Source organism: Branchiostoma floridae, chromosome 8 (genome assembly GCF_000003815.2).
Source record: "Branchiostoma floridae strain S238N-H82 chromosome 8, Bfl_VNyyK, whole genome shotgun sequence".
In the NCBI taxonomy this organism is placed as follows: domain Eukaryota; kingdom Metazoa; phylum Chordata; class Leptocardii; order Amphioxiformes; family Branchiostomatidae; genus Branchiostoma; species Branchiostoma floridae.
Window position 1 is genome coordinate 12,802,134 of NC_049986.1, and position 25,631 is coordinate 12,827,764.

The window sequence follows — 25,631 nt, forward strand, 5'->3', positions numbered from 1 at the left end:
TCAAGGCGTGGCTCTGTCAAGATGAATTGCAGCGGTTGACATGAACGTTAATGTGCAGGAGGTATCATGTAGGCTGGGTTCATGACTTGAAGATGAATGTACGGCTATATTTACTGCCGGTGTCTGTTCTAGGTAACAATCTGCTGCTATATGAAGTCCAAGGGTCAGGAGGCTGTGGTCGGGGCCACACAATATTAGCTGTTAGCAAGTTCTGCAGGAAAACGTGCAATATTCACTGTATTTCAATGTGTACGCCAGGTTGCGTGCCAACAAGCAAGCTTAGACGATTAAGAAGACTTTCTGCCATGTTGCGGTCAGCACTCATTTATTTTTCTAAACCCTAGATACCCTTTTTTAGTTCAAGGATAGATTATTTTGTGTGATAGTCTGAAGATAATATCTCTAACTCTGTCTCTTCTTATCTTGCAGCTTGAAACCATCAAATTGCAGCACTCAGGTAAGAACGAGTTTGATTCTTGAAAGTCCCATTGTGATCGCCAATGTTTGTGCTGGGTGTGTTTTGTAAATTTGTCCAGAGGATATTCCAGGATAGCCTGATTAAATCTCGCTTATAGCAGCCCGCCAAACATCCGCCGGCCCCCGCGGGGAGGGGCCAGTTACAGCCCTGGACAGCGGAGTTTGTGTTACACAGACTAATTCCAGGACACTTTCATATGTATGTTTTAGATTAGAGAGCCTGTATGCTTGCCATGAGTAGATTTGTCTTTTGTACTTGATGGTTGTAAAGCTTCTAAGCCGATCTGACTTTGCGCAAGTCTCTTTGTTTTTGTTTGAGAGCTTGTTGTCTCGTTCAAGTGATGCGTGTCTGTCGTCACGTTTTCCAAGGGCGTTCTGATGTTGGATTAATTTGATAAGGGTTTGACAGGAAATTGATACAACTTTCGACCAAACAATACAAACTATTTCCGTCATCTGTCTGTCCTGTCAACCTTCAACTCCAAGCAGGCAAAAACTCCATGTGTACAACATGCAACCATAAAACGGTTGCATACCTTTAAAATGTGTCATCTGAATAATTACTCACACTTAAGTTAAAGCAGTGTAAGTTTTGTGTAAACAATATGTTGAAGAGGAATGACAAAAATGCTCATTAAAATGTTCCTTTCCTCTACAACATTTCATTCACAAATTATGTGAATTCATGTAGTATTAGCTTCAAAAAGAGCCATTTTGACTGTAACTAAACTGAATTCATGATGTACCGAATCCTAATTATGAAACATTCAGGCTGACCTTGTAACTTGAGGGTCCCCCCCCTTCCCAGACCTGTCTGTGAGAAGTGTCAGGGCGTTGCTCTTATGTTGACCCTGCATGTTTGGGATTCCTCATGCTTTCCAACCATCTGCACCTATCTCAGCCATAAATGCAGAACTTCATCATAAATGTCACCGACCAGGAGATAGCACTGAGCGGGAATGATCACACTCTGGTGAAAGGGAAGACGTTTTATTAGAAGGTTGTGTGATGTCTGTTCAGACACTGATGTTGGCCTATGACATGACAGACATACCAACCATATCTACATTGTACTGTCAGGGTCGTCACTTCAAGCCTGGTTATGTTAAATTCTTTATGCTGGAAAATACCATTATCTAATAATAGCAGGCATTATGGGCATTTCTTTGTATCATATAGATTGATAGTATGATTATGCACAGCAAACTTGTGTATGAATTAATAATGTGTACCTTGGGAGGGATGTGCATTTTCATTTATAAGGAATACAAAGTTTTGTCCTTAATTGAAAATTGATCAAATTGTGGTCCATCAATCATTTTATGGTCAAACACAAATCACATTTCTTAGAAGAAACCCTTAATGTATTGAGCTTTGATAAATGAATTGCTAAAACTGTTTTCTTCCTACTTTCTTCCTAATGATAATTGGATGCCATAATCAATATTGATGAAATTCTGTTTTGACAGTATTAAGATTGGAGGAACACCCATTTCAAAGTTTCAATTTGTGGGAACATGTTTTTTCTGTTATCTATTTTGTAGTCCTCCATAAACCCCTTTACTTCCAACATGCTTTTAAGAAAATGATGTCCCGAACTCTTCTGGGAAATCATGTCAAACTAAGAAGGTTAATTTTTACAGTCTTCTCAGGAGTCTTCTTGCATAAAAGCCCTTCTGCCAAACATGTCAGTACAGAAAATTTAAATGACTTCAAACCCTTCCAGGCCAATGCAGGTTTCCAACCAGTTCCAGTAAGAGAAATCATGTAAGACATGTTCTGCTTTAGATATACACGTATTAGATTTCTCCCAACATATCACCTAGATACAGAAAATGTATTGACTAAATGCCCTTCTAGACCAAAGTACATTTCTTCCCAGTCTCTCCAGAGAGCATGATGTCATGTGTGTTCACACTGCAGGTTATCTGTTGTTTAGTGAGACAAAGTAAGCGTGTAATTGTGAGTGGCAAGCACCATAATCTCCTCCCCACCAACACCAGAACGGGCTGAATTATTCATATCAGGAAACTTGATTACTGAGGATTCATGCAGCAGGAAAGATGTACTATCACGAGCAAACATTACAAATCATACTCCAGCTAGCTACTATTGATGTATTTCAGAGCCTCTCAATTTTTCATCACTCATGAACAAAGTTGTTTATTCTGTGTTGTCTTGATTGTTATTTAGTCGGCATTAGACAATGTTAGAATAGTGGCATTCGCCACCTGCTTTGTCTGATTTTTTAAAAGTCCCTTGCTATCTAATACCTAAACAAATTTATAGATTTTAATCAAGGAGGGCTAATCATACCTTTCATTCTCTCCTGCAAAATTTCTAATAAAAAGTAAAGGTGTCGTGTGCAGTAGTTGCAATATAGTGGTAGATTTCTATACTTACAACTTCACATACATTACATTTGAACTAGAACAGGTGCATACTTCAGAGATGAGTGTCATCGCTGATAGGATTATTCCCTAGTGGGGGGGGCCCACAAATTCACTTATGGTCCATTTGTCTGGGCCCCATAGGACATGTAGGAGGTTTTGTGACATTTTTCCTCCTTGATTTACAGACATTTGTTCTATGCAGCCAAATCCTCTTCATTTTGAAAATTATACAAGAAAGATTAAGCCAATATCAAGATTTTAACTTCATATCTGTGTATACACTTTGCATTTTTCCTTCAGCCCCTAACTATGAACTTAATCTTATCTATGACGAGTCATGAAAACTAGAGAACAGATGGTATGAGAACTAATAACAGTTTGTAGAATCATAGGCAGCTTCCCATCATTAAGCCACTTGTTTTCCTCCACAGCCTAATTCCCTGCCATGCCATGTGTAGAATATGAACAATGAAGTAATCAATTTGTGCAATGCTCCCTCTCTGGGTGTTATGTCTCCGTAAGTAATATGTAGTTAAATTGCACACCAAAAATCGATTGAAACTGACTTGAAGAAAATTGATGCCAACAGACTTGAAGACTACAGCCTAATCAATGCCACTGTGAGAGGGTCTGCATGGGGGTTCTGACAACGATTTACGCTAAATTCAGGATGGCTGACTACGCTTTACGTTAAATTCACGAAGGCTACCAACGCTTTACGCTTCATCCCACTACGAATTACGTAAAATAAAATAGCTTCCCTACAAATTATAGGAAATTTAAAGGCCTGCCTACGCCTTACGGAAAAGAGCAATGCAGACCCAGTCCTGTGAGGCAATCATTTCTTCAGCTGCATAAAAAACAATCCTCCACAGAACCATAAATCACAGCTAGAGACACTCTAAACAAGCCATCCACGTGTATGATATGTGGTGCTCATCAAAATTTCAACGACCACCTGGCTCCAACATGAAGAACGTAAGCGAGTTTGTCTCCTTCCAAATTAACAGACTACGATCCATCAATCCTGTATATCCCAACAAAACATCAGAGCGGTGAAGCCCAAAATGCCATCCACTCATGCACACAAGGGTTACAAAAGATTTATCTATGCTTGGAGCAGAGGTAGGCCATCACATGTCAGGAGGCAGGAGTCTGCCGATGTTTCATCCAGACTTAATCCTCTCATCAGTGCGTCTGTCCTTCATGCTTGGTTGAAGTTAATGACATTAGATGAAGACGTCACTTGATTGGCTAAGGAATAAGATTTATGGTGAAAGGATGAGACGGCACAAATTTGATTACAAGCACATTCCAGTCACATCATACCAGTGAAGAAAGACGCACATGAATGATAGATACACTACTCTGCACATGATTTTGACTTTTTGGTTGGACAAAACCATGTTTTTGTGGCTGGAACAAACAAGGATTGACTTGAAATATATGACAGAGGCACCATAGATGCTTCAATCATCATGTGTAAGTAAAAATCCATGGTAAAAATAACATGCATGAGTATACTGAGTACAGTTTATAAAATCGTCTCCAAAACAGCATGAGTTCTTCTAGTAAGGTTGTAATCTTTACTTTAAAAGGAATTTTCCCAATAGCTTAGAATACTTTTGGAAATTCTAGAATCTGGGTGTAGGTCTTGTCCAAAATGCATTCACTCCACCCATAATGCAAGGGAAAATTCATAGGTTATCGAAGACCAGCTAGCAGAAACAGCTGACATTTTGCAAATGTACATCGCTGTCAGTATAGCCGGAAATTATGCCCAACAACTGCCAGCTTCATACAAGCATCTGAACTTTGTCAAGATCAATTGTATATTTTACATTCAATGATAGGCCCTGGCTTGAAACTGGCAAGTAGATATGTGGAACCACTTACTGGATAGTATATTGTTCTAAGATGTTTGAAATATCAAACAGCATCAAAGTTACTAAATCACGACAAACTTGACAGTTAGAGTTCAGGGTCAACCCACTAATGCAGCAGTTGTCAGAGCTTGGATGACATTGTAACACTTTTCCTTTTGTGGTTGTCAGAGCCCCACCCTGTGATAATACTTCCCAATACCGAGGGTACCGGGGGACGACGGAAAATGTTGACAGTTGTGGCCGGATTTTTAAACTTGCAACAGTTGTGTCCATTTGGTGATGAGGCATTTGGCCTTTCTTCTTGGGACTCGTGATGACTGTAGTTTTTATGTGTGTGAGAAGAGTTAAGGTTCCATTCTGTACTACACTCAGAGGTACCTGACTTGGTCTATCAGACAATGCTGCATATTCTGTTTGTTTCAAGGCAGAATTGAGAGGATTCGAAATGTGTAATTGTTGCCAGGATCGTATCAAAGTGCTGCACTCGTGTTGTCACAATTTTACCATTTCTTGATTCAGCTGTTGCATAAATGTTTGTATTTCAAGTGATACTTTTCAATTTTGTTTTGAAGCTGAAATATGATTTTGAGCCCTTAATAATTGTAATTTTTATTTTGCATACAGGGAGTTGGTGGCTGGTCCAGCCTGAGAAGAACCATGGACGCCAGTCCGGAGAAACTGAGAAAGGACCTGGAGGAGGAGCTGAAACTGGACAGTAACGACATCCGCAGCCACGCCTGGTTCCACGGGATGATCCCTCGCACCGTCGCAGAGAACTACGTCACCGGAAACGGCGACTTCCTGATCCGGGACTGCATCTCGCAGCCGGGGGATTTCGTTCTGACGTGCCGCTGCAAGGGACAGGCTCTCCATTTCATCATCAATAAAGTGGTGCTGCACCCCAACACGACTTACTCCCGGATACAGTACCAGTTTGAGAAGGAGAGTTTTGACTCCATTCCCTCCCTAGTCAGGTTCTACGTCGGCAACAGGAAGCCGATCTCAGAAGGCACAGGTGCAATCATCTACCACCCTATCAACAGAACCTTGCCATTGAGCTACACAGATGCCAAGTATGGCTCAACACAACCAGAACGGCAGTCTCCGGCCCCGGCTATACTGCGCACTGCCTCTACTCCAAGTCCAAAGGGAAGCTCACACTCCACCCCTACAGGAAGTCCGCACGCTGGTCGGAGAATCATCCACGGCAGATCAGGCAGCCAACCGGTGACTCTGTCCCCAGAACAGCTTCTGTCTGTCAGTGGAAGGATGACAAAAAATCCGTCGGAAAGCAACCTTCCATCAGCAAGGGATGTTGAGGCTATATCTCTGATTAAGCAGCAAAGTGCTCATTCGGGAAGCGCTCAGGATATTCGGGTGGAAAAACGCAACCTTCAGAGATGTGGCAGCGATCCAACTCTTCTCAGCCCTGGTGTGGAGCGACGGAAGTTCTTCCACGGGTCAAACGAAGCAGTCGGGTCAAAACCCCCTCCCAAGCCCAGTAGGACACCTTCAGTTAGACAACAGCAGAGACCAAAAGTTGAAGTGAGAAATAAAGACAAGGACCAGTCTCCGGAGGAGGAAATATATGTAGCCCAGCATGACTATTCTGAACTTGACCCTGCCCCTCCAGTGTCATGGCAACCATTGGCCAAGGGTGAAGTTCGGCTGGTTAAGCTGAATGATATTCCAGACTATGCTAGGTTAAACACTCCAAAAAGGAGCAAAGACAGCATGGAGGCACGAAAGAGACGGATCATGTCCGACACAAGATTCTCGGTCCTGTCTACAGCATCTTTAGACAGTCTTGGGGACGAGCTGGATGCCGAGGAAGATTCCTTTGAGGAAGTTGTTCCTTCTATAGTTATCGAGACAGAGTCTTCCTTTAACCCTGTGGACTTCACCACGTGTTTGTTACCAACAGAGAACAAGCCATTGGACAACTCGGCAGTGGTGCAGATCAGGTCCATGCTGCTAGATGGCAGCGCTAAGACCATTGCACAGCACATGACCCGAGTTGACTGTGAAGTGAGTGTTGCATCGTAATTTTTTAAAACATTAAACCACTATTTCTCTAATCACTCAATCAAAGTTATAGACAGTCATAGAATAATCAATCAGTCATAGAATAATCAATCAAACAGTCAAATTCAGAGAAACAATTTATGTAATGATATATGAATTTTTAGTGTATGTAGATAAATGTTAAGTGTACTTTTATCAATAACTATTGCAGGAATACAAGATGTCATGATTCCTGTAACCTGGGTGCCAGACTGTTTTCAATGGCTGACATACTCCAAGGAAATTTTACCATAGTTGCCTGATTTAGATGCTGAGTTTAGTGGATTCTTAATGGTCTTTAAGTCATGTTATTGTTTCCTGATAGCTATTCTTTGTATTGCCTTCATGTTCAGGATTTTGTGTAGATTTCATTTGGTATGAAAGAAAAAGTTGCTTTACACAATGTCCACCAAGTTACCATTCTGTTTCCCATTCAGGATACAAAAATAAAGTAAAGATCCTTTTTCCAACCAGAAGTTGCTCTTTGCTTATAACACTTGAACTCCTGTTCTGTCCGTACAGGTTGCCAGAATAGTGGATGTGTCTGAGGAGCAGGCAGCACAGATGGGCGTGTCGTCAGGCCTGGAGCTGATGACCCTGCCTCACGGGGAGGTGCTCAGGACAGACCTCATAGAAAGGTGATTACACCTTCTTAATCATGTTTCTATAATACCCAGTATTTTTAGAATTGATGTATGGCACTTTGCAATCTCTTTTGAACATGCTACAGGTATGGTCCAATAGAAACACAACACAATAGGTGCTTAATAGATGTTGTGTGGCCATTTGAAAGTCAGCATTCTAATTATCAATAAACTGCTCCATGTTTTAATTGGGCTGTATGCCTACATTTCTCACAAAATCTAGCTATATATATATAGTACTCCGTATACTAGAATTGTCTTCTAATGTCTTCTAGCCTTGAGTTGATTATTTCTAGCCTTGATGTCTTGTTAGGAGATGACCCTTAGTACCTAAAGAATAGATGAAAACTAGTATCACACATGACTAATGATGTCCTATCCCCCCAGACACACGTGTATCTACATGTGGGTGTCGGTGACTGTCCTTACGGAACTTGAGCCTGGGAACTTATGATGTCCTTTCCCCACAGACACACGTGTATCTACATGTGGGTGTCGGTGACTGTCCTTACGGAACTTGAGCCTGGGAACTTATGATGTCCTTTCCCCACAGACACACGTGTATCTACATGTGGGTGTCGGTGACCATCCTGACGTGTATAATAATGATATCCTTTCCCCACAGACACACGTGTATCTACATGTGGGTGTCGGTGACTGTCCTTACGGAACTTGAGCCTGGGAACTTATGATGTCCTTTCCCCCCAGACACACATGTATCTACATGTGGGTATCGGTGACCATCCTGACGTGTACCGGTGGGGATAAGGAGCGGGCAGGGATCCTGCACAAGTTCATCGAGGTGGCCGCAGAGCTGAGGGGCACCATGGGAAACCTGTTCGGCTTCTCTGCAATCATGAAGGCTCTGGAGTCCCCACATGTAGGTCCCAAGGTTTTATGCTGCACCAGGAAATATCCTATTTATTCTAAGGTTGCAAGTCAGCCTGAAATAATATTTTTCCCCAGCTACTCTTACTATTGCTACAAAAGCTACTGTAATTATTCTATAACTAATTATTCTATAACTGGTTGTCAAAGAAAGGACTTGTTGGTCTTCTTCTATATCTCTGTTAGAGTTTTATTTTGTGATGCTCAAGATAGAAAATACAGCAATACTAAAATTTCTTTTCTTTCCACAAAAAGACCTTTTAAGTCAATGTATGTACCTTGTATGTTATTCTAGAGTGTTCCTTCTGTAAGGCTGACTCATAGTTTTCATCATCCTGTCCAGATCTCTCGTCTGTATGGCACATGGGCAGCTCTGAGACAACACTTCACCACCAGCGCTGTCAAGTTTGACTCCAAGCTGAAGCCTGTGCTGAAGACGCTGAACAGCGCCACCAGCACCATCCCCCTCAGCAACACCTGCTTCCCTCACGTCATCCCCTTCCTACAGCTCATGGCGAACGATGTCAGCGACATGGAACTGGCGTATCCCTGGGACAGCACTGACGACTACGGGCTGGACACCGTCCTCGCACACGTGGACGCGATGCGGAGCGTGGCACAGCAGCCGGGCTTGTATAAGATCACGGCGGAGTCGCGACTCCAGGGTCTGAAGGTCGACGACACTCTGCTTGACGTGTTTAGAACGGAGCTGCACATGAAGCTGCTGTGGGGCAGCAAAGGTGCACTAGCCAATCAGAAGGACCGTTACATGAAGTTTGAGAAGGTCTTGAAGGTGATTTCAGATCGGGTGGAGCCTCCAGAAACTGAGATGTAGAACAGTTTTACTGAACTCCTTTGTTTCTGTCATTATGTTGCCGTAACTGTAAGAGTTATGTAAAAATAAACTTCAAGTGTCACATGTGTTATAATAGCAAAGTCTCTACCATTTTACATGTAAATGTGTTCTTGCCCACTTCAACATTGATATTGTCTATTGACTCAACTAGTCTTCTGCTCTCTGCCACTTGCCTATGAATTTGGACAGTTCATTCTTCACAACTTCAAAACTGTACATTGTAGGTAGTGAAGAAATATAGATCTGTTGTGAAAGTTTGTATACAAATGTTTGTCCTTAGTGGTTGGCAGCAAATGCCTGTTATAGCAAATTAAGACTAAAAGGTATAACAAAAAGGCTTAGCTGGTGTATTCTGTAGCCACTTGCATGCAAACTTTGTGTGACCTTAGGTATAAATCTGTAAGGTACAACAGTTGACAAAAACTCCACAAGGTCTACATTATATGCTCAAATCTCCTTGCGGATTTGCCAGGTGGAGACTGGACACAGTAGATAGTTGTTTGGCTGTTGTGGTTATTATTCAGTGGGCCAAGTTCTTTCTCTTCATGAGCCAGGGACTGCTTACAAAAATTGCACAAAGGCCTGTAATGGCAGCCTGTACACAACTCATAGTATGCAGTGAAATAGTTCATACAGTGTGGCTGTATTGATGTAATGAAGAAGTGCAGATGGCAAAAGTTATGTCTGTTTGTAGTTGTGAGTGGTTACAATCTATAGCCTTGTGCTGATTAGTGTTCCACTTCAAGTTTCCCTTATCCATTTCTTCAGGGTTTGACATGATGTACACTTGAATATTGAGAGTTGTAAGGGCTTCTCAAAATGACAAGAAAATTAGTTAGGGAACAAAAGGCCATTTCCTGAATTGAAGTGAGGTGTGTCAAAGTTAAGGTACTTGTACCTTTCTCTTAAAGTGTTTGGAAGACATATACCGATTCACTAGTTGATATTTTGGCTGAAATATAAGAATACTAAAGAGTTCACAGAAATTATTTTTTCAAAATGTTATGCCCAGTGACTTTTCCTAGAGTTTGATATAAAACATGCCCAGATCTTATCCACACACCTGTTCAGTCAACTTTGCTCTACAATTACTCTATAGTATAATGTAAGGTTCTGTAACTGTTGGTAAGGTAGGAAAAGCTAAATTAGTTTCAACATGTTTGTTAACCCTCAGAGGATGGTTTGAAGTTGTAAGAATCAAGGTATTCTATCTTGCATGCTATCTGTGGTGACGCAGCGTGACTAAGGTCTTGTTTTTGTGTAGTGTTTTTATTTCTTCTATGTGTACATAGTAATGGTGGTTTAACTTGTGCCAAAGATGCCTCTACAACCGTACATAGCTTCCTGCATGCTAGTTTTGTATGCTTTCTTTTGTGAAGTGTACATTGCACTATGTTGGTCTCCTCATGTAGCCTTGTATGCATTAATTCATTCTTGTACATTATTGATTTTAATTTGTATCAGATTATACATACATTATGTGCAATTTTATGTAAATAATTTCATATGTAATTGCTAATGATATGTCAAAAATAAAATGAATACCGTACTACCACAGTGTTGATCTGAATATTTTGCCATATTTCCTTCTCATTTGATGCAGAGGAATGTAAATGTTACAGTAATTACTGCTTTTCTGCAAGATATAGGAATTGGATCTAAGGAATAAAAGGAGTGTACATAATCTTGTCAGACTCAGCACACCAGGCAAGATCAACAAGTTTTTTTTCTTAGATTTTTTCTTCTATAAGAAAAGTGCAGGGAGTTGTAAAACAAGAAGCTTCTGAAAAAAGCTGGCTGGTGCGTATTTTGGAAAAAGCCTGGATGTTAAACAAAATCACGTGAAAAAAGAGTTTTTAAACATCAAATTACTGAATTGGTCTGTCTTCTATTTAAAAAAACATTACCTGAGATTTGTCTAACAAAGAAAAAAAATTATCCACGATTTTGCTACCAGCAAATGCTACCTTCACCCAGTACCATGGGCCGCTAAGCCACGGTGACACCATTACGTCATCGGGCGTATAGAAGAGCCTATAGAACGGTTTGGTTAAATTGAGTGATCCATGCATCCATCCAAAATGCATCCATTGAACCGCTTCTCCCGTCTCAAAGCTGGTGCACGCACTAGCAAAAAAATGGCTCTTATCTATTTGATTTCTTTGGATTTGGGCTCAAAGAGATGGTCTGTGTGTTCAACATTGGGTTAGATTTGCACTTGTGTCAGTGTAATGATAAGTTGATTATGCGTTGACCAGTGTATAATGTTAGCTAAAAAGCGACCTCTAAAATCGTATGCAGTACTGCAGTAATACTGCTCAGCGTGTGTTTATTCTGCAGTAATATAGCTGATTAATAGAAGTCGCTTTTGATGTTTTCTGATGGATGGCCGAGCTTCTCTGACAGCCCCTTACCCCACAAAGCACATAAACAGTTGACTATAGGGCTAAAGTTGTAAAAGGAAAATGGATAATATGTATCCTCAAAGTGCTTTCTGGCAGATATGGTGATACATGGGCTCTCTAAAACTCTCTCTCCTAAACTGTATCCTTTTCATGTCAACTTATACCTGAAATGTCATTCTAGATATGTGTCCAGAGGTCTGGACCTATTTGGAAAAGTTTTTGCTGACTCTAAGCCTCATTTCTTGCACTTTGTCACATTTTTCAAGTTGGGGTTACATACCCTTTCAAAGCCTAATCTGCAGTACCGCTCCCGGCCGTCTGCAGAAAAGTAGCTAAGACGACCGTCAAATTGTCAAATTTCCGTCTTTTCGAGAATGGGGAAATCGCCAAAGGCTCGTGAAGGGTTTTTCATGTTTGAGGCTTATTTGACTTTGTTTGACTTTGCAATTTTGACTAAACCTATTCCTAACGACGCCTACCACCACTTGAAGGTCACTCTTCATTACATGACGCCATGTTATTGTCTGTGCCCACTAGTCAGCTGTCTGTCCTGTAGACTTGACCTTCATCCACATGCCGTCCCTGGTCTTCATCACAACTGTCATGTCCTTCTCCACGGGACGGGCGGGGTCAAGGTCAAAGGTAAACCTGGGATATGAACATGACATAGAGTTGAATAAAGATATAGCTTCTGCACTCTATAGAATTGAACTTGAACATAACCTCACACGTGACTCTCACACGGTTCACGAACACGTACGTGATCTTGTTTAAACACTTAACAGAGAGAGGTGATCAGGACGTTTTAGAATGTTAATACTTGTGTCGTTATCTTTGCTAAATTGCGCTTTACCGGAGGCGGAGATAGCAAAGACACTTACTTGTGGAGGAGACGAGCCAGAATCACCTTCTCTTCGTTCAAGGCAAAGTTCTGTCCGATACAGTTCCTGTACAAGAAAAATAGTGCCATGATGAGGACTTATATTGTCCAATGAGAGGATGACATTTAGGTGTACATTGACACCAACAAATATGTATAGTCCTATCGCTAAACTAAGGGTCAAAACAAAACTTGTGAGACGAGCACCAGGGCATATGGTGGTTATCTACATGTATGCCTGAGTACCTCTGTCCGGCAGAGAACGGAATGAAAGCGTGAGAGTCCATGTCCTTCATCCGGTCAGGGTGGAAACGGTTTGGGTCGAACTCCTGAAACGATCGAAACATTAATTTCTGGACGTACTATTCAACACTTCAATCAATTGCAGTTTGACCGTAAGTTGCTGAGGTGCAAATTAGAATAGTTCCCCTCTAAGGCAAAGTATTCCCCAAAAGTAAATCTAGTAAATCTATCGGAGAAGAGCTCTACCATATGCTGATCTCCCCAGATGTCCGGGTTGTGGTGCAGCGCGTACAGGTGGATCCCTATGTACGAACCCTCGGGGATGTGGACCCCGTCTATCACGGTGTCTTCCGTCACGGTGCGGGAGATGAAAGGAACGGGAGAGTGGAGCCGCATGGCTTCCTTCAGACACATGGTCAGGTACGGCAGTTTGTGGAGGTCCTCCCTAGGACAACATGGTGGTGTTTATCTACGGGTTTACGGCAGCAAATTGGGGAATTCTTAGAACAAACCATCAGTAAAAGTTATTATGTGATACAGTACGACGTAACGTTACCACTGGATAGTGTCCTCCTCTCTGCCGGCCAGTAGCTGGTCCACTTCTTCCCGTACCTTGTCCTGATGGTGCGGATGTTGAGCCAGGGAGTACAGGGCCCAGGACAGGGTACTGGCAGTCGTGTCGTGGCCTGGCGAGAGTGGGCAAGGCATTAACGTAAGATTTACACCATTTCAGAAAAACATCATTAAGAGGAGGTACAGACAAGGCAGGTGAAAGGGAGGTGGGATATGTAGAGGTCTGTACTTCTTGTAGTTACAAACATTACCGGCAAACAGGAACGTGTCCACCTCCTCCCTGATCTCCAGATCCGTCAGACCTCTCCCGTCTTCATCTCGAGCCATCAGCAAAATGTCTATAAAATCCAGCCTTTTCTTCTCAGCTAAGATCTCCGGATCGCGTTCTTGTACATAATACATGTATTGTAACAAAGGTACATTGGGAATGACCCCGTAATTTTGTAGAAATCCAGCTTTGATAATCTGATCTATGCCATACCGGGAAAGATGTAGAAGATGGGCTTATCTATCTATCAATGCTTTCGTTTTTTATTATTGTTGACAAAATTTACCAGCGACCTTACCAGTTCTTGCCTCCTCCTCTTGATGATAGAGCCCCCTGTGTAGTGAACAAAGTCACACAGGCGGAGGAACTCCCGTCCCCCCGGGGAGAGGTTGTAGATAGCGGTGAACAGAACGTACAGCGGGTTGCTGTATAGAACGAGTAGAAAGGTTACGAGTAAAAAAGAACAAACAATGGTTTTTTTTTTTTTTGCAGCAACGACTAGCGTTGTGAACGATGAGCTGAACTTAGTACATGTAGTAAAGTATACATTCCACAAGTCTGGGTATTTGATTGTACAAGAAAGATAGAGCATGCCACTTACAAGTTGCGCTCAACTAGCAGGATTCCGATCCTCTTGACTGCTTCAACATACTCATTTTTGGTCCTAGATAAGCAATGAGACCAAAATATTAGATATTATACGTTGGACTACGGGTAAGTGCAATTTTATTGGTACTTTGCACACCAATAAATATAGTCGCTGTCATAATGTGGAAAATGACAGATAAAGATAGCACTCACTGCTCCGACATTTCCCCTCCGGAAAACGCGCACTGCAGGATGACTTCCATAGTACAGAGGCTCGCCTGGTGGAACATCTCGAAACTGTCCTCTTTCCCACTGTACTTGGAAAGTTTTTCCTGTATGTATATCATTTTCAAGAAAAATCATGAGCTACCCTCCCCAAATACTCTATATCCTGTCCTATTTTCGCAAAAGGTTCAAATCTATTCCCGTGTCTGTATAAGGATAACCAATGTGCATATTACATATATAGCGCTTACATACAGCCGAACGCATCTGTGCCATATAACTATGTAGGGTTCCAATGATTGCATACATGTACATCAAGCTAGTATCGCTAGTATCAGGTGCTACGAAAGTGGTTCCTATCTCGCAATGCCTTAAAACTCGTTGGAAAATTTCTGGCTTGTTATCCATATCCCTTTCTTGTCGAAGTCTCACCAGACCATTTTTAAATTTTAAACTTTAAAAAGCCTTATACCAAAAAAAAAATAAATAAAATGATTGGCGATCCAGGGATAGTTTCTGGAGTCATCCTGCTCACAAGCAACCGTACGCTGTTGAAAACATATATCTTATTGCAGGACATTACTGCACACTCACGATCATGTGTTCCGCCGCCCTGTTGTAGACACTGACTACTGTTTGAGGATATCGAAGTGAAAGGCAGGCGTGAGGAGACGGCGGTGAACCTTCCACACGTCACCGGTACTCACTATCAGGCCGTTACCTGGCAACGGGGGAAAACATACTTCTATTCGTGGATCTGAAGAAAAAAAAAACACGTTTGCGCTGGGGTCAGAACCTGTAACATTCTGTGACCATACTCTGCAAACTGTACTGTAGACTCACAATGCAAAACTGAATGCCAAGACATTGGTTGTAGAATAAATGTTGTGAAGTGTTCTAGCTAACTTAGATACCCAAAGCACAGAAATATACTGGTAGTACGAACCGCACTGATGTTCTTACCTAGCCATGGCCGTAATTGATCATAGTCCACAGACTTCTTGGCTGAAATAGTGTACATAGAAAGATGACCAACATCAGCGTGTACAGACAAACAGTGATCAATCTTTACAATATAGGGTATGTTATATTTATCAATCAGCATGCAACAACGCCTCACACATTTTCGTGATAATAACTTCATTAAATCAAAATGCGCTCGTAACATTGATTAGCTGTGATCTCCATAAGATAACACAGCAATATTTAAGTGATCAGTACTTATGGAAGCATAAGAAAATGCCACATTGTATATCCAAAGACATCGGCATATTCGAGAGTATAAAGGACATTCAATAAGCAACAACCAGGTAGCATTTACCTTTACCAAGAAGGTTATCTTTTAGGCTCTGTGTATTTGTCTCTTTTTGAACATATTATTAGACACAAACCAATCGAATTAGGGCCTAATTTGCACAATTAATGAGAAAATGCTATAACCGCCTTCTTTACAAGATTTTATAGTTTGGACAACTTGTGTTATTTGGGTAGAGAAGATCATTAACTGATATGATTATGGCAATGAGGGCCTTATCAATGACACTGACAATGACAATGAAGTTAATAAGAAAATGATAATAACATTAATGAGAAAGGTCTCAGAATGCGTCAGTATATTTGACGAAGGAATGAGGTCGCGAAACAATAGTTCTTTTATTTGATGATTCAACAGTAACTTCAACAAGTGGCGTCGGGCGTGGCGTAACTGGTAGAGCGTTCGGCTCGGAATCTAGAGGTTCTGAGTTCGATCCCCACCGTGCCCCCCGACGTTGTGCCCTTGGGGAAGGCACTTTACACGACCTTCCTCTCTCCACCCAGGTGTAAAAATGGGTACCTGACTTCGGTCGGGGAGGTAAAAAGACAATATTTACCTTCTGTCTGTACCGTGTATGTGGCACTGTTAATATAAGTTACAAAAACTTGAGTGCAGTGCCACATTGTCCCTGTCTGTCCAAAAGCAAAATTAAAAAAAACAAAACAAGTAGAAATACGTACTGGAAGTCTTGAGAAGCTGCTTGATGGTTACATGGATGACGGTTAGGAAGGGAGCCAGCCAGAAGGAGTGTGCACGGGGGTGTTTCCTCACAACCTCGCGGATCATGGACAGGTACCTCTCACCCAGGTACCCGTCCGTCTGTTGGAGATACACGTACATCTAGATTCATAGGAAATCTTACTACATATTACTTCCTGCTGTGTATTATCATGGGAGCTCATCTGTGTTGGTATAGTAATCATATATAGTAAACTTTATTCCAACAGAAAGGTATACACTAGCGAATCAAATGTTCAACGACCACTGTCGTCTTCGACCACTGTCGTCAACGACCACTGTCATCCTGTTGATCAATCACTTCAAAACGTAACCCCGTGAGAGTTACGCTTACATGATCTTATTAACACGTAATCTTGCAGATACGTGACGTAAACAATTGGTCAAACGTGACATCTTCTGTGGATGCATAACCTTCGCCAAGACTGAAGTTTATGATGATTGTGTGTCTGTTTATCTATATATTTGTGAGTAGCATAAACTGACTTTCATACTATGGACATCCTGTTTTATTTAGGCAGGAAAAACCATTAACTGATATAACGAGGACCTTATTTGCATAATCAAAAAGAATCCTTTCAAATACTTCAGTTGTAAAGGTTAGCTACATTTCATGGAGGTATGTGGTCGTGTAGCTCCGAGTAGTATTAGATGAGTTTCTGCCATGCAAATTTTTGTCAGAGGAAGGAACTAATCATGAAGTATTCTCTCGCGGTCTGCCTTGTTTTCTGAATGATGCACTCATAGGACAGTGTTTCAGACAGGTTTTCGTCCCGAGGCAGCCAGAGAAAATCTAAACACTTGGAAGAACGTAAGAACGTATGGTATTACCTACAATAAATACCTACCAGGTGCATGTTGCCGTAGAGCCAGTGGTAGGGAGGGGAGGGAAACTGTCGCTCAACACGAAAAAGCCGCCAATAATTCCACAGGAACTTGGCCACTACAAATAGTAGGTACACAACTACTGGTACCAGCAGTCCGACTGCGACATCCACCGGGCTGACTGATGTCTTCATGATGTCCGGCTTCACGGATAATTGAAGTAAGGCACAATACAGATAGCAACACAGTGAGCTAGGGCAAGTCCTATCACGGGAGAGTTTAAGGAGTATTACAGAATGTTTTGACAATATTGCCGTCTGTGCGCACATAGGTTCGGACCACCTGTAGAATTATTAGCTGTCAATTGAAAACAGCAAGACAATTACGGCTTACGTTGGACTTGCGTAACCTTGTTTATAACTATTGCCAACCGACAACATGCAGTGAGCGTGATTACCTCAGGTCTAACAACAGGTTATTTCCGTGAAAACTACAATCCCTACCATAATGTTAAGAGGCAGACCCCTTTATAGACGCAGTCCAACGTTTAAGTGACTCCTGTAAATATGAAGGAGCTCAACAGGTTTCTGGAGTTGTCGACCTTTGTCCCAGTGACTTTAATGACCACTGATCATGGAATTCAGCCAAGTCGTCAAGCAGATGATGGGAAGGAAAACTAAGTTAAACGTTTTCTAGTTGCCTCGTGTTTTTTTTTTCTTTTGTCACACGCAGCCATCCTGTTACTATGCTTCAACTGAACATCAGCTTGGGATAGTTATCATGTTGGATCGTGTGTAGATGGGTCACACGCGTATTACGTACATACACACGTGCACATTAAAGGATTTGTTAGTATAACAGTAAGTTGAGATCTGAGTCCTATCTAAACAGGGTGGCAACAGCTTGCTTGGTATCCAAACCTATGCGCAGTCATACTTGTGCAAAGCGTTCTACATCGGGGCCCATTAAACGTAATTGAACCTAGCCTGGTAACCAATCTCTTTATATCTGTCGAGTCTTTTCGTCCTCTCGCAAATGTATTTGCTTAGTAGCTGCAGTAGGTGTGCATACCAGGTTACCTGATCTAGCAGGTCATTTGGAGTCAATAATGTTGAGGAAACTTCGTCCAAGATGCACACGAAGGTATGGTCTGATATCTTCAGTTTTGAGACATTCTAGCCTCTATGTGGACTGTAGAGTTAGTACACATCGTTAAGTCCTTACCTGATGGCTTCCCTGTCGTATCTTCGTCCTGGGAACGCAAAGGTCAAAAGAGGTCGATAGCTCTCAGGTGTTGCCCACTTGGGTACAGGGGTAGTTTTACCTTTCTGCGTTAGTTTATTAGAGTTTAGATTTTTGTTCAAGCACTGTATAGTGTGAAACTATTTAGCAGGGTAATAGACTTATATCATGTTACCTGCCCTACAGTTTTTCTTCTTCCGATAATGTCCAACTGCAGAAGAATCTGTAATAATTGACACTTCTGTCGGGGTCAAAGGTCTTGTTTTGGTTCTGTCCTACAAAGAGAGTTGACGTCAAAACAGTCCATCACCTTAAAGACAATAGGTGACGTAACACCATGGGCATCCGTCAAAGCACCACCTACATTCATGCATACATCATATCTTGTACTTGCTGAGTTAGTTAATCACCAGCCGACCCTAAACAACTTTGGCTGTTTACTTTACTAGTAAACTTCTTATAGTGAAGTCTTTATTGACCCAACATAAAAGGTGCATCGACTTTCGTAAGGTCTACCACAACTATACGTCTAGACAAAGACAGGTATACAAATGAATTACCCATATATATGTATATGAATAGATATGAATATATCAACAGGTCAACTTTATCATTTACACCACTAGTATTTGTCAGTTTAAGGTCTAAACATTCTCTGATATATTGCCTATTTGTGCACAGTAAGAATGTAGTTGGAGTTATCGATCAAACGTATGTATCAAATTCTTTTGAGCAAACGGAAAGAGATGCGAACACCTTTGTGTGTTATCACCATATCGTGAACAATCCATAACAAAGTGACGTTCACCTTCGATCTCATTTGGACATAACTGACCAAACCCCTAGCTTGTTATGAGGTATTCTATTACATCTTCCGATTTCTACGTTCAGTCTGTGACTACAGATTCTTATCTTCATGATTGCCCTACGAAGTTAAAAATTATGTATATTCGAAAGACACAGTTCTTATCCGTGTCATGTTACATGATTCACCCAATCAAAGTCACCAGAAAGTAAAATGTCATACCTTTGGGTAAGTTTACTAAATGACGTCAGTATTTGATGAAGCATTAAAGGAATTATAAGAGAAGCCACGGCCACTACTCAGAAAACATTAGGATCTTTTGAACACCAACAATGAACGAGGATATATTAACAGGTGGTCCTAACAATTTTTACCAAGCCGATTCCTAATACCCCCTCCCCCCTCACATGTAGCGAAAATCGATCGGACGCCGAGTCTGCGATCTCTAAATTACGAGGAGGCATGAGCTCAGAATTTGGAGCTCGCAGACTGCATGTTTTCGCTATGAGGGGGTATAACGAAGCCTATCAACTCTTAGTACATTAATCCTTGTTACATAACGACATGTCCCTGTCTGCCAACTAGTCATCTGTCTGCCCTGTAGACTTGACCTTCATCCACATGCCGTCCCTGGTCTTCATCACAACTATCATGTCCTTCTCCACGGGACGGGCGGGGTCAAGGTCAAAGGTAAACCTGGGTTATGGGCATGACATAGAGTTAGATAGATATAGATTTTACATTCTCACGGTGGACACATATCACAACCTCATAAAGATCACATGTGGCTCTTGTACGCTTTGGAACAAACGTGGTCGTATTATAACACTTGACAAAGGTAGATTGTTGGCACCTGAATACTGTTGACTTTGCTGAATTGTGGTTTACAGAAGACACTGAATGCACTTACTTGTGGAGGAGACGCGCCAGAATCACCTTTTCTTCGTTCAGGGCAAAGTTCTGTCCGATACAGTTCCTGTACAAGCAGTTGTTAGAATGTCAACATACTGATATCAGTGGTATGATGTAGACTAAGACTGTCCATTCAGATAAGGCCATCTAGAGCAAGGCGTACATAGATGTCAAAAATATGCACACCAACGCTATTTATACCAAAGGTAGAAACAAAACTTGAAGTAAAGCTTTCCATTCTAGATGGAAAGAGACAGAAAGAGGGTGACAGGGAGAGAATGAGGCAGACAGATACACAGAGAAAGAGAGAGAGGCACCCCATCCGTCTATGTGTTGAGTACCTCTGTCCGGCAGAGAACGGCATGAAAGCGTGAGAGTCCATGTCCTTCATCCGGTCAGGGTGGAAACGACTTGGGTCAAACTCCTGAAACGATCGAAACATTGGAACGCTTTTATCCAAAGTTCATGTATGCGCTTAAACCAACTGCAGTTTGAAAGTAAGTTGATGGGGTCCACATTAGAATAATTTCCCTCAAAGGCAAAGTACTAGTATTCCCCAAAGTAAATCTAGTAAATCTATCGGAGAAGAGCTCTACCATATGCTGATCTCCCCAGACGTCCGGGTTGTGGTGCAGCGCGTACAGGTGGATCCCTATGTACGAACCCTCGGGGATGTGGACCCCGTCTATCACGGTGTCTTCCGTCACGGTGCGGGAGATGAAAGGAACGGGAGAGTGGAGCCGCATGGCTTCCTTCAGACACATGGTCAGGTACGGCAGTTTGTGGAGGTCCTCCCTAGGACAACATGGTGGTGTTTATCTACGGGTTTACGGCAGCAAATTGGGGAATTCTTAGAACAAACCATCAGTAAAAGTTATTATGTGATACAGTACGACGTAACGTTACCACTGGATAGTGTCCTCCTCTCTGCCGGCCAGTAGCTGGTCCACTTCTTCCCGTACCTTGTCCTGATGGTGCGGATGTTGAGCCAGGGAGTACAGGGCCCAGGACAGGGTACTGGCTGTCGTGTCGTGGCCTGGTGAGAGTAGGCAAGGCTATTAGTTTAGACCATTTTAGAAGACAAGGAGGATGTTTGTAGTATACCTGTATCAGAAGTACCAGTAATCACACAACTTACCGGCGAACAGGAACGTGTCCACCTCCTCCCTGATCTCCAGATCTGTCAGACCTCTCCCGTCTTCATCTCGAGCCATCAGCAAAGTGTCTATAAAATCCAGCCTTTTCTTCTCAGCCAAAATTTCCGGATTGTGTTCCTGTATAACCGATTCAAACAATATCAAAAATATTTCAACAATTAACGATACAAACAGCGCATAGTAGACTGTGTGCTGAATCACTGAAATTTCTGGATCGCGTTCTTAACTAGCTCAAATCTTAGATTGGAAATAACCCTTGGAAATTATGCTTTGATAGTCTGAGCCATTCCATACTTATCCTGGGAAAACGCAGACTCCTTCGAGGCACGCAAGGCCTAGTTTACCGATCCTCAGCACACGCGCGCACGGAACACCTGCCGGCCCACGAACCAGCTGGCCCCAACTATCACTTGCCTCTCTCGGAGAAGCAAGCAATAGTCGGGGGCCGGCGTAAGTGGGCCAGCTGGTAGTGGGGCGGGGGTGTATAGTTTCGCGCGTTAGGCAGGGGATCGGTAACTCTACTGTTCTTTGCGAAGCTTCTTCGAGCTGGTTTCCCAGGGTATTCCATACTAGAATAGATGCTGTAGATAAAATCTACAACTTACCAGTTCTTGCCTCCTCCTCTTGATGATAGAACCCCCTGTGTCGTGAACAAAGTCACACAGGCGGAGGAACTCCCGTCCCCCCGGGGAGAGGTAGAAGATAGTGTCGAACACCATGTACAGGGGGTTGCTGCGGAACGAGTAGAAATGCTACGATTTTATCAGAGGCCGTACACCACACTTAAAGTAAACTTCTTCCTTATAATTTGGAGGATCTTTGAAGACTTCCATATGAAGGTGTTTAAACCTTTGAGGACTCAGATCTCTTTTATAGACCGTACATATAGAAGTTGTTTGCAAGAACGACTAGCTTTGTGAACAATGATATGAGTTGAATTCCATACGCCTATATATGCAGTCCAAATGTCTAGGTACTATGAAGAGAGAGCATACCACTTACAAGTTGCGCTCAACTTGCAGGATTCCGATTCGCTTCACTGCTTCAACGTACTCATTTTTGGTTCTGGATAATCGAAGAGACAAAAATATTAGATATTATAAACTGGACTAAAAACGTATAATCTTACTGGCACTTTGAACGAGTTTGAGCACAAACAGTCACGTAAACGTCGAAAAAGACCCAAATCACGGAGGAAGTACAGTACTCACTGCTCCGACATTTCCCCTCCGGAAAACGCGCACTGCAGGATGACTTCCATAGTACAGAGGCTCGCCTGGTGGAACATCTCGAAACTGTCCTCTCTCCCAGTGTACTGGGAAAGTTTTTCCTACATGTAAATTATCAACAGCTGAGATCACAATTTTGTATGCAGAATAAGGACGGAGACTTCTCTATTTGAAGACAAAAATAATCTCCTGTTGGACCTGTCCACAAGCAAACATACTAGTACGCTGGTGAAAACCACCTTGTGAGAGAAGAACGCACTCACCATCATGTGTTCCGCCGCCCTGTTGTAGACACAGACGTACTGTTTGAGGATATCGAAGTGAAAGGCAGGCGTGAGGAGACGGCGGTGAACCTTCCACACGTCACCAGTACTCATGATCAGGCCGTTACCTGGCAACGGGACAAACATACTTTTATTCAAGGATCTGAAAGGGTTGAGTTAGGAATCTGTAACATTCTGTATCCATAGGCTGACACTAGGGCAAAAGGTGTATGACAAAACATTGAAAGGTAGCCAAACAAAGCTGAAAAGCATCATAGCGAAAGGCAGACACTTGAGGTGTTCTTCTTATCATTGACAAAACTTCTTGTTGTTTGCTTTGAACACAGTGGTTCCATCATGAGGACGGTTGTGTATTTTGTGTGTAATTATAACACAGAGGTGGTTTCCTTACCCAACCACGGCCGTAGTTGATCATAGTCCATAGACTTCTGAGCTGAAATGATGCATGGAAAAATGACCGTCATTAGGATATGCAGACTAACCGTGATAATCACTTATGGGTATCAACATCAAGAATGTGGTTATGAGGTTCTTTCTTGTATACAGCAATTTAGTTCTTCAGATTTTTAAAAGTTATCAGCCTTACATGTTAATTCAACTATCATTTATGTACATTGTACCTGTTACAATTGTCGTGCAATCATGTTTTTCTTGTTCTATCATAAATGATGAAACAGCATGTAATGTATTTTGGCAAGACCATGCAAAATAACCTATCTAAGTCATAAGTCAAGATTCTTATAACATAACGGCAATCATTGTGGAAACAATCGGAGATTGAACTAAGGCCACATCGTATATCCAAATAAATCAGCAAGTTCGTGAGGATACAAGACACTAGCAACAGTTATGTATCACTTGATTCTTTTATTCAATGGTAAACACGTAGAAATACGTACTGGAAGCCTTTAGAAGCTGCTTGATGGTTACCGGGTGGGTTAAAATGGGCAAGGGCATGAAGCCAGACAGCCAGAAGGTCTGGGCATGGGGGTGTTTCTTCATGAGATCGACTGACGAGGACAGGTACTTCTCACCGAAATGGCCATCAGTCTGTGGGACGTATATACGGAGACAATGGATTGATGAGTTCCACTTTTTCCATGAACGCCACTGCCGTGGAGGGACTACTCTAGGGATGGTTTCCGGCTTGACATTGGTAATTGCGTGCACCAGTAGTACATCTGAGTAAGGATAGGTTTCGAACATGCAGACAAAAGCAAGGTTTAGATATCGACTTGAAAAGATACGGTTGCTACGATTCCTTCAATAGACTCGGTATCTAATTCTGAAGTTTTCACTGGTTTTCTAATTCTGACACACTTTGACAGGGCGTCTGAGAGTTACTGTTATTGCCTACGCTGAAGACCTACCAGGTGTGTGTTGCCGTACCTACCAGGTGTGTGTTGCCGTACAGCCAGTGGTAGGGAAGGGAGGGAAACTGTCTCCCGACGTTGAAATCCCGCCAGTATTTCTGCAGGAACTTGGCCACTACAAACAGCAGGTACGCAGCTATCGGTACCAGCAGTCCGACTGCGACATCCACCGGGCTGACTCCTGTCTTCATTATGTCCGGCTACATGGATGAACAGCACAGACAATGTCGTAACGTTGAGTTCCACTGCCAGATATATTCGCCAAATGCTGTTGACCCTTACATCTGACATATCATTAATGCAAATGAGACTCTCATTTTGCATAAATTGTTTCAGATGATCATATTGTCCATCAAAATAACGGAAGTTGTCCAAATTATGAAAGCCTTAACAATTTTAGCATTTCGTGACTTATGCAAATGAGGTACTAATTTACATAATTTATGTTTGAAAAGGTTCTTATTAATTATCAATTAAGCTACCTATATACGAAAAATAATGACAATCCGCCAATCTGCTCTTGAGTTAACATCTTTCAAAACTTTTTACGCCCCCCCCTTGCAGTTGCAGAGCAAGGTGTTAGGGGGCTCAAATCTACGTCAATTCTCCTTGTGCAAAATCTATTCACCACAAATTTGGTGACCGTTTCATCTTCTAATGAAAAGATACAATACCTACTGATGCTTATTGTAACAATAACATGACTGTAGTACCATAACGAGGTACTGGGGGCCCCAAAATCTTAAGTAACAATCTCTCATCAAGACAAACATACCAAATGACCCAAATATCAAGACGAACTTCCACCTTAGTATTCTCGCGTTAACGTTAACACATACACGCCATACACTTTCACACACACACACACACACACACACACACACACATACATACACATACATGTACATACTTGTTTACGACTATGGCTAACGAAAACGTGTAGTGTCCGCAGAATAACGCACGTACGTACAGCAACGCAAGCCCCTAGACACGGCCCCCTTTTCAGACGTCGTGCAAATTACGTATGTTCGTCAGACGACTCCCGGAAGTAAAACTGAACACTGGACACCGGGCCTCACAATCTGCTGTCGACCTTTGAACCTAAAGGTGGGGTCACACTTGCGTATATATTCAAGTCCGTTTGAGGTGCGTATGAAGCTCTTAGTCTCTACCAGGCTCCACAGGTCGCGGGGGAAATAGTACAAATTGCACAAATATATATATGTCACAGTGGAGATCACGATCCAGGAGAATCGCCGATCCTCCTAGGAGAGATCGCGATCGGAGTTTCTCCTAGGAGAAACTACCATAGATATAAGAAACAGATCCCGATCGCAATCTGTACTAGTAGAATCGGCGAT

General features: G+C 42.2%; 4 protein-coding genes across 6 annotated transcripts in view; 1 reads left to right on the top strand and 3 right to left on the bottom strand.

The window, feature by feature from the left end:
* The window catches only part of LOC118420611 (breast cancer anti-estrogen resistance protein 3 homolog), a 49,586-nt gene extending 38,826 nt beyond the window's left edge, over positions 1-10,760 (top strand). The window contains exons 6-10 of the mRNA XM_035827456.1: positions 430-457; positions 5,381-6,784; positions 7,343-7,458; positions 8,173-8,344; positions 8,696-10,760. Coding sequence (XP_035683349.1) covers positions 430-457; positions 5,381-6,784; positions 7,343-7,458; positions 8,173-8,344; positions 8,696-9,187 — 2,212 coding nt within the window. The 3' untranslated portion in view covers positions 9,188-10,760. The remainder of the gene's footprint in view (positions 1-429; positions 458-5,380; positions 6,785-7,342; positions 7,459-8,172; positions 8,345-8,695) is intronic.
* A 941-nt stretch (positions 10,761-11,701) lies between these two features.
* LOC118420610 (leukotriene-B4 omega-hydroxylase 3-like) lies at positions 11,702-16,409 on the bottom strand. The gene is made up of 12 exons (XM_035827455.1): positions 16,386-16,409; positions 15,354-15,395; positions 14,985-15,111; positions 14,379-14,497; positions 14,179-14,241; positions 13,876-14,002; positions 13,561-13,696; positions 13,293-13,422; positions 12,983-13,181; positions 12,740-12,822; positions 12,495-12,560; positions 11,702-12,261 (listed from the first exon to the last, which is right to left on the bottom strand). The coding sequence occupies exons 3-12, from the start codon at positions 14,988-14,990 to the stop codon at positions 12,147-12,149; spliced, it is 1,044 nt and encodes a 347-aa protein (XP_035683348.1). The 5' UTR covers positions 14,991-15,111; positions 15,354-15,395; positions 16,386-16,409; the 3' UTR covers positions 11,702-12,146.
* On the bottom strand, positions 15,020-18,538 carry LOC118421773 (cytochrome P450 4X1-like). The gene is made up of 4 exons (XM_035829275.1): positions 18,493-18,538; positions 17,292-17,471; positions 16,386-16,524; positions 15,020-15,111 (listed from the first exon to the last, which is right to left on the bottom strand). Exons 2-4 carry the CDS (start codon positions 17,460-17,462, stop codon positions 15,020-15,022), a joined length of 402 nt encoding a protein of 133 aa, XP_035685168.1. The 5' UTR covers positions 17,463-17,471; positions 18,493-18,538.
* Positions 18,539-18,964: 426 nt separating this feature from the next.
* On the bottom strand, positions 18,965-25,352 carry LOC118420606 (cytochrome P450 4F12-like). Of its 3 annotated transcripts, none has more exons than XM_035827447.1 (14): positions 25,181-25,352; positions 24,291-24,470; positions 23,797-23,947; positions 23,289-23,330; positions 22,877-23,004; positions 22,596-22,714; positions 22,387-22,449; positions 21,990-22,116; positions 21,366-21,501; positions 21,134-21,263; positions 20,824-21,022; positions 20,569-20,651; positions 20,226-20,291; positions 18,965-20,011 (listed from the first exon to the last, which is right to left on the bottom strand). In XM_035827447.1, exons 2-14 carry the CDS (start codon positions 24,459-24,461, stop codon positions 19,897-19,899), a joined length of 1,530 nt encoding a protein of 509 aa, XP_035683340.1. In that variant the 5' UTR covers positions 24,462-24,470; positions 25,181-25,352; the 3' UTR covers positions 18,965-19,896. The 3 variants fall into 3 exon arrangements, with proteins under 3 accessions (XP_035683340.1, XP_035683341.1, XP_035683342.1); XM_035827448.1 differs by having other exon boundaries at positions 25,237-25,314; XM_035827449.1 differs by having other exon boundaries at positions 25,241-25,305.
* Between the last annotated feature and the right edge of the window lie 279 nt (positions 25,353-25,631).

What these genes read in the sequence shown, in the direction of transcription:
- LOC118420606 (XM_035827447.1), bottom strand. Translation starts at nt 24,461, where the DNA reads ATGAAGACAGGAGTCAGCCCGGTGGATGTCGCAGTCGGACTGCTGGTA. An exon ending in CTGCAAGTTGAGCGCAACTT is followed by an intron (nt 22,117 to 22,386) that starts GTAAGTGGTATG and finishes CTCGTTCCGCAG; the next exon opens with CAACCCCCTGTACATGGTGT. An exon ending in GAGGAGGACACTATCCAGTG is followed by an intron (nt 21,023 to 21,133) that starts GTAACGTTACGT and finishes ATGTTGTCCTAG; the next exon opens with GGAGGACCTCCACAAACTGC.
- LOC118421773 (XM_035829275.1), bottom strand. Translation starts at nt 17,462, where the DNA reads ATGAAGACATCAGTCAGCCCGGTGGATGTCGCAGTCGGACTGCTGGTA. An exon ending in TCTACGGCAACATGCACCTG is followed by an intron (nt 16,525 to 17,291) that starts GTAGGTATTTAT and finishes TATCTCCAACAG; the next exon opens with ACGGACGGGTACCTGGGTGA. An exon ending in GCAGCTTCTCAAGACTTCCA is followed by an intron (nt 15,112 to 16,385) that starts GTACGTATTTCT and finishes CCCCGTTGCCAG; the next exon opens with GTAACGGCCTGATAGTGAGT.
- LOC118420610 (XM_035827455.1), bottom strand. An exon ending in AGAGGAGGAGGCAAGAACTG is followed by an intron (nt 13,697 to 13,875) that starts GTAAGGTCGCTG and finishes TATTATGTACAA; the next exon opens with GAACGCGATCCGGAGATCTT. An exon ending in GAGGAGGACACTATCCAGTG is followed by an intron (nt 13,182 to 13,292) that starts GTAACGTTACGT and finishes ATGTTGTCCTAG; the next exon opens with GGAGGACCTCCACAAACTGC.